Source organism: Bos taurus, chromosome 21, assembly GCF_002263795.3.
Source record: "Bos taurus isolate L1 Dominette 01449 registration number 42190680 breed Hereford chromosome 21, ARS-UCD2.0, whole genome shotgun sequence".
Taxonomy (NCBI): Eukaryota; Metazoa; Chordata; class Mammalia; order Artiodactyla; family Bovidae; genus Bos; species Bos taurus.
In genome coordinates, this window is record NC_037348.1 from 18,840,592 (window position 1) to 18,854,938 (window position 14,347).

At 38.2% G+C, this 14,347-nt stretch overlaps 1 protein-coding gene across 11 annotated transcripts in view; it reads right to left on the bottom strand.

Moving 5' to 3' along the window:
• The window catches only part of NTRK3 (neurotrophic receptor tyrosine kinase 3), a 439,365-nt gene that overhangs the window by 19,729 nt on the left and 405,289 nt on the right, over positions 1 to 14,347 (bottom strand). For 8 of the 11 annotated variants that reach the window (XM_059879136.1, XM_059879141.1, XM_059879137.1 and 5 more), the window contains 1 exon segment: positions 1,895 to 2,053. In XM_059879136.1, coding sequence (XP_059735119.1) covers positions 1,895 to 2,053 — 159 coding nt within the window. 11 annotated transcript variants of the gene reach the window in all.

Genomic DNA, 14,347 nt, shown 5'->3' on the forward strand with positions numbered 1-14,347 from the left:
CCAATAGAACCCTCAGCCCAGAGTCCCCTTTCCACTGGAGCCACCAAACTACATGGGGGCTGTGATCAGGATGCTTTGTGTGCCTGAGTAATGCAAATGTGCCAGGATGTATATACACATGGATATGTGTATATGCATTCGTGTGTGTGTGTGTGTGTGTGTGTGTGTTTACCACCACCCCCTACCCAGGAAAACAATAGTTATGTATGTGTATGTGTTAGCCTCTCAGTCATGTCCAACTCTTTGCAGTCCCATAGACTGTAGCCCACCAGGCTCCTCTGTCCATGGAATTCTCCAGGCAAGAATACTAGAGTGGGTTGCCGTGCCCTTCTCCAGGTTATTTTCCTGACCCAGGGATTGAACCCAGGTCTCCTAAATTGTAGGCAGATTTTTTACCATTTGAGCCACCAGGGAAGCCCATGAGGCACCATAACAAATGAGTTTTGATATACACACTTTCATTTTTTTGTAGAAAAGTTGTTAAAATGTATTTTCCTTCTTTGGGAAATGTCGTCAGGACCCATTCCATTTCCAAATGATAACATATTATAAATTTAAAGAAATGCCTTCTTTTCAGCCTTTGATATTTACTTAATTAAATGGTCAGGGTACAGGAAAGCCAACATGAACATAGCTTCCAAAAAGAAAGACACTTTCTGGAATATTCAGATAGGATTCTAATATTAAAAGGTCCTCCTCATGTTCATGTTTTCCCAGAAAACAGACCATAGACTGCAATCTTTTATAGTTCTGCTGGGTTGGGAGACCCAGCCCTTTACTGCCTACAAACTGGACTGAGTTCCCTGGGGCAACACAAGTCACTGAGAAGCATCTTGCTCTGGACCACAGCCCAGGCCTTCTCCAGGCGGAAGCTTTCACCTCTGAGACCAGGCCAATCCACTCCAGAACCCCAGGCAGCCCCCCTTCCTTTGTCTTGAATTTCAACAAGTGTTTGTGTGAAAAATACTGAGTTAATACAGGCTAATGTGCTTCGGAAAATGCCTGGCTTTAAACGTGAGCTGTTATTCAATTTGATGGCTAGCACTTTTTATTAATACTGTACATCAAAAGCGTAAAAATGCATAATGTGTATATTACATTTACTATTATGATTCATCTTACTCCCGGAAGTCCACACACAGCTCTGTCAGTGCGTGAAATGTGCCTTCCCCATCCACCTTCCAGCGCATCTCTGGGCCTGGCCTGCCTAAAGCCTCTGGGGACCCAGACGATCTGGTGTACTTAGTGGTAGGTGTTTCCACAAGACGGCACAGTTGAAAAACCTCATAGTTGTTTTTTTGTTTTCACTTTCTGTCTTAGTGAAACATTTGTGATTTTTTAAGTGTAGCAGAGCAAACAGAACTGTGCCTTGCATCTCATTGTCGACATCTGATTTCATGCTCTCCTGACAACCACAGCACACTTCCTACAGTTATGCTTTTTTTTATTTTTCCTATCAAGAAGGTCTCTCTCCTGCTTCTGCCAACATTTGCTCTGCTAGCTTCAAACCCTACCCAGTGTTTTACACACTCTTGTCTAGCTGCTGGCTTCAGGTATCTTTTATCAGCCTCCCACAAATCAAGGTTCCCACCTGCCCCTTTCTTTCCTTTTTTTAAACTTTTTGTTTTATATTGGGGTATAGACGATTAACAGTGTTGTGACAGTTTCAGGTAAACTCAGGCAAGTCAATCATACATATACATGTATCCACTCTCCCCCAGTCCCTCCCATCCAGGCTGCCCCATAACACTGAGCAGAATTCCTTGTGCTGTACAGTAGGTCCTTGTTGGTTATCCATTTATAATATAGCAGTGTGAACATGTCCATTCCAAACTCCTTAACTATCCCTTCCCCCAACCCCATCACTCCTCCCGGCATCTGCCCCCTTCCGTACTTCTGTGTTTGAGAGCTGGAACCATGGCTGCTTTCCGTAGGTGAAGATCTCCCAGAGAATCACCCCAAAGCTCCACACGTCACTCTCCGTAGTGAACTTCCGGTACATGATGCTTTCGGGGGGCATCCAGCGAATCGGGAGCATGGTATGTCCTCCCACCTAAAAGGGGCCGAGACAGAAGCACACACAGAGTGACCCAATGACCAGAATCAGTTGCATCAGTCTGCACTCTTCATCTGAAGATGCCCTCTTGATGCATCTTATTCTAAGATAGCCAAATGGGATGCAACTTTTGTGTCAAAAGGCCAGTGGAGATGCTGACCTCCAAGCCCTAGGATGCTAGAGGCAGCTAGGGTAGCAATTAGAGATCACACCTAAGGGAAGGTAGGCTCCTTGGCATGGAAGGTCAAGAAAGATTACAAGATGATTTGAAGTGGGAGAGAGGGTTTCAGAATCTGGTACTACAGTCAGATCTAACCTTAAGAAGGAGTCCAGAAGGAAGTCACAAAATCACTGAGCGAGGCTAACAAGTCTCAGAGGATTTGCAAACATTAGGTTAGACTCCTTGGCCAAGGAGGTTAAAGCACAATGTGGTCGATGTGCACCTAGTCTGTAGAACTATGGCTTTAGCATTTATCTGACAATCTTGAAATTCTCACTGCAACTTAGGGCTTGGAGAGAAAGGGATAGGGAAGTTCAAAAGCATGAAATCAGGTGGACTACAAGAGAATTCACAACCATTCTTAGCAAGATCGCAAAAGCCAGGAAGGAGAGTGTTTTTTAAAGTAAGCCAAGGAAGACATTGGGCTTCCCCAGTGGCTCAGTGGTAAAGAATCTGCCTGCAACGCAGGAGATGTGGGTTTGATCTGTGGGTTGGGACGATCCCCTGGAGAATGAAATAGCCACCCACTCCAGTATTCTGACCTGGGAAATCCTATGGACAGAGAAGCCTGGCGGGCTATAGTCCCTGAGGTCACAAAAGAGTCAGACACGACTTAATGACCAAACAACAACAACAATAACAAGGACATTAGCCAGCTGTGGATCAACTGATCTGCAGTCCAGGATATGAGGAAGCGACTGACATTCAGGCTTTACTTCCCTGAGAAAAAACAGTAGGGAAATCCTCACTGCCCAGCAGGTTAGAGATATTATTAGCATAAGTGGAAGAAAATTCACAGCATGTTTTAGAACTCACGAACTAACTGCATCATTCATAAACAGAGCAGCAGAAATTGGAACTTCTGGCTAACACATGAAACTTGTTAGAAAACTGTTTTCCACTGATTGAAAAAGAGCTCTCTATAAATGAACTATTATGATGAACAATGAATTGAAGCTCTCATTTCTATGATGGGCCAGTTGTAGGAATTATAATCATAAACACATAAGAAAGAATGAGGTGCTGAAGACGGGCAATCTTGTTACTAAAAAAAGAGATCATGTTTGCATTATCCACAAAGTATTTTAGAAGGTAAATGATAATATGGATTTGCAGAAGTTGTTTTCAACCTGGGGTTTTATAATCAAGACAGTTCTGCATCGAGTGTAAAGACAAATGAAGATGTTTCTTTCAGATAAGTAAAGACTCAGAGAGTTTACCACTCATGGCCTTTCAGAAAAATAAAGCAGAAAAATTAATTGAGGATATACTACAGGAAAATGAAAACAGAATCTAAAATATACAATGAGTTGGAACATAACAAACAGTGCAAAGCAAATAAGCCACAGAAACACAATCTAAATCAAAATAATGGTCAGTACTATGTTAGTTAAATGTAATATAATTACTAATAAAGGATTTCTGTAAGACAGAGGTATAAAGTAAACAATACCACTAATAATGCTAATAGTAATATTATTGCTACTATTAACAATATTCTGGAATGAAACTTTTAGATAATATTAAAAATAAGTGCATATAAGAGTAGATAGGGAAATAATTAAAAGCCCGATAAAGACTCTGCAAGGGAATTTATAGACTTCAATTGTTGTAACAGTTTAACTTTAAATGTGCTTGCTAAAATAGTAATGTAGCTACTAAGAGAATAAAAACAGTACATATGGTTTCCAAAGCAGTTTCAGGAAAATAGAACCAAAAATCTCTAACCAATACAAAAAGACCACAAAAAAGAAGGCGGGATAATGGTGAATAACAAGCACAAATGAAAAAGAACTTTAAATTACATCACTATAGACAATGAGAACTAATAGGCTATACTGTCTTTTAAATAAAGAAAAAATTTATGTTAAAAAAAACCAAGATGCATGTTATCTAGAAAAGACATGTTTAAAAGGAAATAACAGAAAATGTTGAAAATTTTGAAAGAATTTAAAAACACAAAACAGTAAAAAAAAATACTCAATATATGATGTGCAAAATATTTAATACATTGATACGTAAAAATAAAGGGCAAATATAATTGAATAGATAATATAACTTGAATAGATAATATGCAATATATGTAATACATATGAAAATACAATCCATGTATAAAGTATATTGATATATGCTATATAATCAATATAGAGTATATCAAAAATTGAATATACACATGAAAAATATTTCAGAAAGTCAAGAACTAAATGAAGACAAAGTGATCTATATTATATCTGAAGGTGATAAAATTTGCCATTATGAAAATCACAAATATTTTTACTCAAATTAACAGCAATAAAAATGTATTAAAAAGTAAAATAGGTTATAAATAAAAGAAAACTGACAAAGCTACAATTACAAAGGCAAATTAAAACACTTATTTTGCAAAATGATAGATCAAGAAGACAACAAAAATAAAGATACATTTAAAAAATACAAATAATGAGTTTTAATTGATAGATACGGGTGATGTATCTTTCAGCCTCCTTAAAAATTTGCATATTATTTCCAATTACCTAAAACGTGTTTACAAAAACAAATCACATATTACCTTAAAAAAGAAGTCAGAAATTCCAAGAGAAAAAACAAGGTAAACTAAAGTAAAAATAAAAGAAGAAAAGCTATTCTTTCAAAAGATGCCCAAAACTACCAACATCCTTTCCTAATAGTTCTAATTCATTAATAATAGAAGGTAAACTTCCTTTATTTAATACACTAAATATCATATTTACTGATAAAACATTGAAAGCATAGAAGGTATCTTCTATTACAGATTTGATGCAAAACTCTGTAAATGATCCTAGTCAATACAATAAAGTGAGAATAAAAACAAGATAAAAACACTGAAAAGGAAGAGTCAAGACTATCATTGTTTGCATATGACAGTTCAAGACAATTAGCTATAAAACAATTAGAACCATTTTATGATTTAGTAAGCTACTCAGACGTAAAATGAATATACAAAAATCAAATTACTCTCATGCACTGTAGCAAGGACTTCAAAATTCAATGAAAAGTAAACTTGTTTGTACAATAGCAATAAGAACAACAACCAAAAAATGTTTAAAATTCCTTGGTATAAACCTCAGCAGAAAATTTATAAGGTCTATGTAAATATAACTATTAAAAAACATAAAAGAAGATCTGAAGACATGGAAAGATGTGTCTTTTCCTTGGATAAGAAGACTCAGTTATAAACTTCTAATTCATCCCAAAATTAATCTAAAAATTCAGCACCATCTAAATAAAACCCTCAATGGCATAATGTATGGAAACTGACAACACAGTACCAAAATTCATTGAGAGGAGCATATGATTAAAAAAACTAAGATATACTTGTAATAGAACAACAGGGATATTTGCTCAATCAGATAGAAAAACACAATATCAAACTACAGGAATGAACACACTGGGTTATTGGCATAGGAATAGACAAATTTCTTTGATCAATGGAACAAAGTAGAGTCCAGAAAGAGACTCACGTATCAATACTGGAATTTAATATATGAAATGATGGGTTAGTAATCAGTGTAGGGACAATGAACTATTCATTTAAAAAGTACAGTTAGATACCTACCTCACACCATATACAAAAATCATTTCCAGATGGATTAAAGAGCTAAACATAAAAAACAAAACAATAATCATATTAGAAGAAAACTTAGAAAACTATTTGTATAACCTCAGGAGAGAAAGGCCTTCCTAAATAAGACACATGTTCCAGAAGCCATGAAGGACAGAATTCAGAGATACCCCTGGTAAAAATTACATACTTTTGCATGGCAAAATACAAAAGAAGCATAGTTAAGAAACAAATGGCATATTTGCCGTATACATAAAAAGGAATTAAAATCCATACATTATAAAGTGTTTTCTTTAAATTAGTTAAAAACAAGAAATCCAACAGGGAAATGAAGAACAGATGATTCACAGAAGAGCTACAAATGGCCACAAACGCATGAAGACATGTGAGTTAAAACAATAAAGAGACACATTCTTTATCACGTGGGGAAAATGAAGAGACTGGTACTATCCAGTGTATAAAAAGCCCGAGGAAAGAGTTGTTCATTGCTAAGATTGGGCAGCCTTTTCTGAGGGCAGCCTGGCAGAATATGTCCGCCCTAAAGATGTTAAGTGAAAGTGAAAGTGAAGATGCTCAGTCGTGTCTGACTCTTTGCGACCCCATGGACTCTAGCCTACCAGGCTCCTCAGTCCATGGGATTTTCCAGGCAAGAATACTGGAGTGGCATGTCATTTCCTTCTCCAGGGGATCTTCCCAACCTAGGGATCGAATCCTGGTCTCCCGCATTGTAGGCAGACGCTTTGCCCTCTGAGCTACCAGGTTAAGTGCCTTTTAATTCAGCAATTTCACTTCTAGGAGTCTTAGAAAAATACTTGCTTATGTAAGCAAAAATACTTCGTTGAAGATATTTTATTTCATTGTTTTTAAGGGCAGCAATTTGTTCATCATTAAATGTATATGCAGCACTTAAAAGGAATGTAGTAGAGTTATGTACCATGATATGTAAATATGTCCAGGATATATTAAATGAAAATGTAAAACATTGTAAATATATATTAGCATTCTCATTTATGTAAAATGTGTGTGCATAAGCAAATATATTAAAAGGCAATAACGTATAAGTCTGTAAATGCATAGAAAAAGGTCCAGAAAGATAGTCATTAAGCCAGTGATTTCCTCCAGGAAGGAAAAGTGAGAGAACTGACCAAAAAGAAAACTCCATTTTTTTCTATATTATTATTTCTATGCTGTCTGTTCATGAGCATGTACCACATTTGAAAATTTTAAAACAATAAAAGGAAAAAAACTAAACATATGACTAAAGGAAAACCAGTGGGCCTAATTTATTCATGTTCTAAATCAAAATATTTTTTTGAGAAAAATTAGGTTTTTGATGAAAGCTAGTGGAACGGTTTCTTGTACCTGGTTTCTTGAATGAAAAGGAAAAGAGGTTAGGAATATGGGAACTTTTCTCTTGATGAGAAATGGTAAATACTGGATTCTTACAAATTGATGTGGGCTGCTTGCCTCATCTGATGATTCTATGCATTACCCAGAAGAGCCATTTCAAATTGAAATTTCCAAATGTACAAAAAGAGAAATCTGAGTGCGCTGGTATAAATTTTGAGGAGTTTAAATCTCTGGATCGAAAATTATCAGACAGGTATTAATCAGTCACAGAGGTACTGCTAAGAAGAATTTTATTAAGATTTTCACTGGGTGGCATCATCAGTGTGGGTGAAATTTATACGGCATTCCTCTAGAAGTGGACTTAAATATTTCTAGTGGACTGTGATATAACAACAACAACAACAAAATCAATAAATTGGAAGTCAAAAACCCTGGGTTCTGATGTGACTTTTGACAAACTCTTAACTTTTTGAATTTCAATTTCCTCATCTTCAACATAGAAGTCAAGCAACAGCTGTCTCTAAAGTGAGATGATATATTCAATATATAGAAACCCACCGAGCATCATGAAATACAAGAGCATACACATAAAATGCAGAGACTGTGCGCTGTGTGTGTCGTGAGTGCCAGGACAAGCCTGATTTCCTAGACTGTCCATATTTCCCATAGGTCTGCCTAGACTATACTGATTTTCCTTCAGAGCTGCCTGCATTCCTGTATCCTTCTCTCATATTAGAGAGATCCACTCTGGGAAAGTTACTGGTCAAATCCTTCCCAGGTTAAAATACACACACACACACACACACACACACACACACATATATATATATTGACAAATATGCCCATGATGAAACCTAGCCAGGCAAGCAATGGGATAAAATAATAATCTTAATAAGAATAATCCTAATTAATACACACTGAATATCACTGGCTGTGAAACACACTGGATGTAACATACCACTGGATGTTACAACACCCTGCATTTAAGTCTCTCTCTCATACTATGTGGCAGAGTTCCCTATGATACCCATTTCACAGATGAAGATAAGGTAACTTGCCCAGGCACTGCCCCAGAAATTCTAGTTAATGATCCAAGCTTTACAATGAGATACACTAAGAATCTGAAGGCTGAGCCTTTGAACAGGAAATATACAGGAATAAGGCAAAAATTCCAAGGAATGAGTCAAGAAAAAAATAAGTCCTTGGAGATCTTTGGATTATACTACTTTAGATAACTCTTCCACCACTTCTATTATTGTGGATTCAAGATGCTTGTCAGCCTGACCTTCCATCACAAACTTCCCTTTCACCTTAGGATGTCAGTGGCCACTGATGATCATTGCCGAGATCCATTATTTCATTAGTGGCTGCAAAAGGGTGACATTCTAATTCTAGCATTCCCTCTGCATATATCAGCTGGAAATCTTCCATGAATAAGAACTTTCCTTCGTTAACTACTGGTTACATTGGTGACAGTTTATATAGAAACTCCTTTTATCTACCAGTTTTCAGAATAATAAGTTCCTCCTCTGTATGTGTGTGTTAGTCTCTCAGTCGTGTCTGAATCTTTGCAACCATGTGGACTGTAGCCTGCCAGGCTCCTCTGTCCATGTGATTCTCCAGGCAAGAATACTGGAGTGGGTAGCCATTCTCTTCTCCAGGGGATCTTCCCGACCCAGGGATCGAACCTGCATCTCCTATGTTACAGGCAGATTCTTTACTGTCTGAGCCACCAGGGAAGCCCGAGTTCCTTCGCTACCATCCTCTGAAGGTGACTAGTGAAAGGCTTATTCTGTTTTAGCTTGTTTTTGAGAAGCATACTTAATTATTTGTGCCTGTGTGTGTGTGTTTACACATTTGAAGTGTTTCAGTTAATAATTTCTCTTTTTGATGCTCACTGTTCAATCTTTGGCCAGTAGCAGCCTCTTCAAGCTGGCACATCTCACCAAACCCCAGTGGTCTTTGATAGCATTCTTGCTTTCTGACATGAAAAAAAAAAAATCCTAGGCTCATTTTGTCCACTTGCTGTCCTGGCCCTAACTCAGTTATTTTTTTCAAGGAGCCTTGGGTCCTTTCAGTGGACAATGGAATTTAGGGACCATGTGATGGAAGCCAGGAATGCTCACCTCTGTTGGGTTGATCAGTATTTATTTCTAGGTCCTTATAGTGGAAAACACTAGGAAAATATTTCCTTTGAAAGGAGAATATATCATGAGTTCATATTGATTTTTCCAACTCAAATTTAGGATTACAGAGTTTTACTTAATTTTTTTGGTTTTATATTTGGCGTTTGTTGTTTTTTTTTTTGCTGAAAATATTGATTCTTACATTAGTGATATTACTTATTTTTTATCCTAATATATATATATTTCAAATTCAGCTGAAGATCATTACCAACAACATGATTCTGAAAGCTGTCTTTGCAGCCCTGCTCATCTTTAGGATGTACATACTAGGGACATATCTAAGACACTGCTGTGTTTTAAAGTCACAGGAAATAATTCCTCTCCGAATGGCCAAGTCACCAACATAATGTCCAGGTTTATTTGTTTCATTTCGCTTTTGATTTTTAAGACTTGCTTTCCTTTTTCTTTCCCACTCAACATAATATTTTGAAACGATGCAAAAACCATTACGTGATTTTAAAGTCAACCCCAAATCAAGGTACGTGAACCTAGTCGAGTTTCATCTCTGCTCACTCCCTCCCTCCTGCTCTCCTCCTCCCCTGAAGGCAACCAGTTCATGCTCGTTTTTAGTTTATTCTTCAATTGTTTGTAACGTAAGCAAATAGGGATTATATTCACTTTCCTCACTTTCATAAACGGAAGCACCATACCATATCTGGTACATACTTTACCTTTCCCCCATTAGGGTTCTCTCATTCCTTTTCTAGCTAATTTGGACTCCACGTGCATGACTACACCACAGGTTACCTAATCAATCCACTGTTTATAGGTCTGGGATTGCTGCCATTCTTTCGTTATTGCCAACAGGGAAACGCACTTTTACATATAGCTCAGGATGCTTCTCACTCCTTCTAAAGGGTAATAGCCTAGAATTCCCATTGGATAGTAGCCTAGAATTCTCATGCAATATAATAGGCAGAGAGAGACTTCAGTGACCACTGAAAGGAATTCAACCTAAGGTCCATATAACTTTGGAAATACACGCAATCCTGGAACCTAGCAAGGATAGTTTTGAAGGTTTATGCAGATCCTTACTCTCTTACAGACTTTTTCTAACACTGAGAACCCCTGTGGTAAGCAATTTCCCTGCCCAACTGTTCACGCACACATGCATGCGTGCACACACACACACACACACTCACCACACACATGCTGCCACTCTCAAAGGGGAAGACAAACGTTTCACTCATTCTAAACCTCAGGAGAGAAAACCTACAGACCACAAATGAATAAACTCTATGAAATATTAGTATAGGTGTTGAAAATGAATGTCTCTAGTGACTGGGAAATAAATTCTTTTGCAAGTTCAGTGGTTTTTAATTCTTTTCAAACCACTGAAGGGGGACAAATCAAAAAGAATTATCAACTGAGAGAAGAGTAAAAAGAAATTTTGATAAGACACCAAATGTGATTTTGGGCAAATAACAAGATATGAGTTGCTGTAATAAAACGCTTTCCTTTCCCATCCATTCATTTATTGTGAATAGTGTTTCTCATTTCTTATATTTATAAAAATAAAAAAGCAATAATAGAACTGATTCTGAACCTTAACCTTAATCCTTATTTTAGCACTAAATAATATTGATAATGAATATAGGCTAATTGAAAAATATGAGATGGATTTCCAAAAATATTATGTGCCTTAATTTCATATTCATCAAAAATTGTTATATGTATTATCTGATTATTATTTTGATTTACTGCCTATTTCTGTATATTACTAATAATTATGATGATAACTCAATCCAAATCTCTTAACATCTAGAAACTTAAGGCCACTGGTCATTAAAAATTAAAGTCTTCATACACATTTTCGTGGCCTTCTCAGGTGGCTCAGTGGTATAGTATTCACCTGTCAATGCAGGAGACAGATACAGGTTCAAGCCCTGGGTGGGGAAGATCCCCTGGAGGAGGGCATGGAAACCCACTCCAATAGTCTTGCCTGGAAAATTCCATGGACAGAGGAGCCTGGGGGGCTACAGTCCATGGGGTCACAAAGAGTCAGACACCACTGAGCACCCACACACGCATGTATTTTTGTCACCTAAATTATGATAAAATGGCCAATAAAAGGCTTTCATGCATAAAAAAAGAATCCATAGGATATTTGGTGGGGAAACTGGAATGAAACTATATATTCAAGAAGAAAATGGAACCATGTAAAACTGAGGATTTAAGTACTTGTTCATGTGTTTAATAGATGATGGATCAAATTGCTCTGGTATTTAAAGTTCATTAGATGCATTAAAGGAATAATGTGTTTTTAATGTCAATATTTACAATGTTGTGGAAATGGCATACTTATAATAAACATGTGGAAGATTTTAGATGGTAAATTAAAACGGGCAAAGGGGGTACATTTTTTTTAAAATTTGTTTAGGGGCATTAAAGTTTGAAGATCACAGGGACATTAAAGATTGAGTGTCCAGGATGCAAAGTTTAGAGCCTTTCTGGCTAAATTCCATTCTCCGTGGTTGTATCCCACCCATCTTCAGGCCTGCAGCTGTATCATGGAAAGCTGTGGTACATATACACAATGGAGTATTATTCAGCCATTAAAAAGAATACATTTGAATCAGTTCTAATGAGGTGGATGAAACTGGAGCCTATTATACAGAGTGAAGTAAGACAGAAAGAAAAACACCAATACAGTATACTAACGCATGTATATGGAATTTAGAAAGATGGTAACAATAACCCTGTGTATGAGACAGCAAAAGAGACACTGATGTATAGAACAGTCTTATGGACTCTGTGGGAGAGGGAGAGGGTGGGGAGATTTGGGAGAGTGGCATTGAAACATGTATAATATCATGTATGAAACGAGTTGCCAGTCCAGGTTCGATGCACGATACTGGATGCTTGGGGCTGGTGCACTGGGATAACCCAGAGGGAAGGTATGGGGAGGGAGGAGGGAGGAGGGTTCAGGATGGGGAACACAGGTATACCTGTGGTAGATTCATTTTGATATTTGGCAAAACTAATACAATTTGTAAAGTTTAAAAATAAAATAAATTAAAAAAAAAAAAAGATGTGAGAGAAAACCATAATGAAAACGAAATATGTACCACAATGTTCATTGCAGCACTATTTACAAAAGCTAGGACATGGAAGTAACACAGATGTCTATCGACAGATGAGTGGATAATGAAGCTGTGGTACATTTGTACACAATGGAATATTACTCAGCCATAAAAAGGAATGCATTTGAGTCAGTTCTAATGAGATGGATGAACCCAGAGTCTACTATCCCGAGTGAAGTAAGTCAGAAAGAGAAAGACAAGTATCATATACTAGCCCATATATGTGGAATCTAGAAAGATAATACTGATGAACTTATGTGCAGGGCAGCAGTGGAGATGCAGACATAGAGAACAGACTTCTGGACATGGGGATGGGGGTGGTAGGGGCGGTAAAAGGAAGAAGGCAGGAGAAACGGAGGGAGTAGCATGGAAGCGTATACACGAACACGTGTGAAATAGACAGCCAGTGGGAATTTGCTGTACAACTCGGGGAACTCAAACTGGGGCTCTGAAACAACCTAGGGAGTGGGATGGGGTAGCAGATGGGAGGGAGGTTTAAGAGGGAGGGGACATAGGTATGCCTATGGCTGACCCATGTTGATGTATGGCAGAAACCAACACAATATTGTAATTATCCTTCAATTAAAAATAAATAATTAAAAAGAAAAGATATAAGAAGAATCTAAAAAAAAAAACAAGAACTACAGCCTCACCTCCATCCTCCTGGGGTGCCTGCCTGAAATCCCTCAACCTTATTTCCTCCATTCAAGCCTTCAGCCCTCACTCCCAGCTATGCCCTGAGAGCCAGGAGTAAGCAGGACTGAAGAGTGGAAAGAGAGAGCTGCAGGGGCTGCCAGGCTTGGGTTCTGCTGGGGGCAGGATGCCCTGGGGCAAAGTGCTCCTGGCAGGAGGTGAACCTCCCACCCGCCCACCCCCGTCCACAGTCATCCCATCCCTTCTCTTTGGATCCTCCCTTTCCTGCACAAGGAAATTGTCTTGCTCATTTCTGTCGGATAATGCCAACTTCCCTGCAGTCAGAGAGAATCCAGTGCTGTGTTTTAAAGAGAAATCTGCTGACCTCAAGAAGACTCTCAGTTCTCTGCATCTCATTACACAGAAAAGGAGGCAATTTCTTCACAGGACACATACAAGCCCGCTTCTCTCCCAGAAGTTCAAAACATCTATCCTCACACACATCTGACAAGGTATAAAGGAGACAGAGTGACCCATATATGCCAGATAAAGGAGCCAGGACCCAGCAAAGGTGAGCAAACACGGGGCATTTTTGATACCCATAGAATGATTCAAGCTTTCTCTGAAATCGCTCATCCATGGGGGCCATGTTGAATCTGTCAAAGTAGATCAGAGTGGCAACTGCTTTCTGAAGAGTTATAGAAACGTTGCAATGTACACTAATGGCAAAATATCTTAATTCAGGAGATTATCGTTAAGACTGTCATGCACAGTGTCATTTTTTATTTATTTAATTTTAATCTTTCTTGATTGCATGTCTCAGGACATAGGAGAATATCCATATGCATTAAGGAAAAAATAAAAGTTTAACCTATGCTTTCTTTGTCCCCTGGAAAGTCTCCTGGTTTCCCAAATGCCCCAGCAGCTTTGCCTCTTAAATCTAGGTCTGCAGGTCTGAGCAGTCCATCAGCCAGGGCTGGCAGCCCCGGCAGGAGCCCTAGCAGCCACCAAGCACAGTCTTTAAAATCACTGCCACTCTTACTCAGACTATGCCAGACTTATGGAGGGTCTGTGGTGTTCACCCACATGGGCTGCCCATCGGTATTCGTGACCTCCAGTGCAGACACACACTTCCACACACTGGGAGGGAAACTGTTTAGATAAACATATGTGTGTGCCAGCCACACGCAAGTGGATTGTTGGTATTGTTCAGGCGCTAAGTTGTGTCCGACTCCTTGT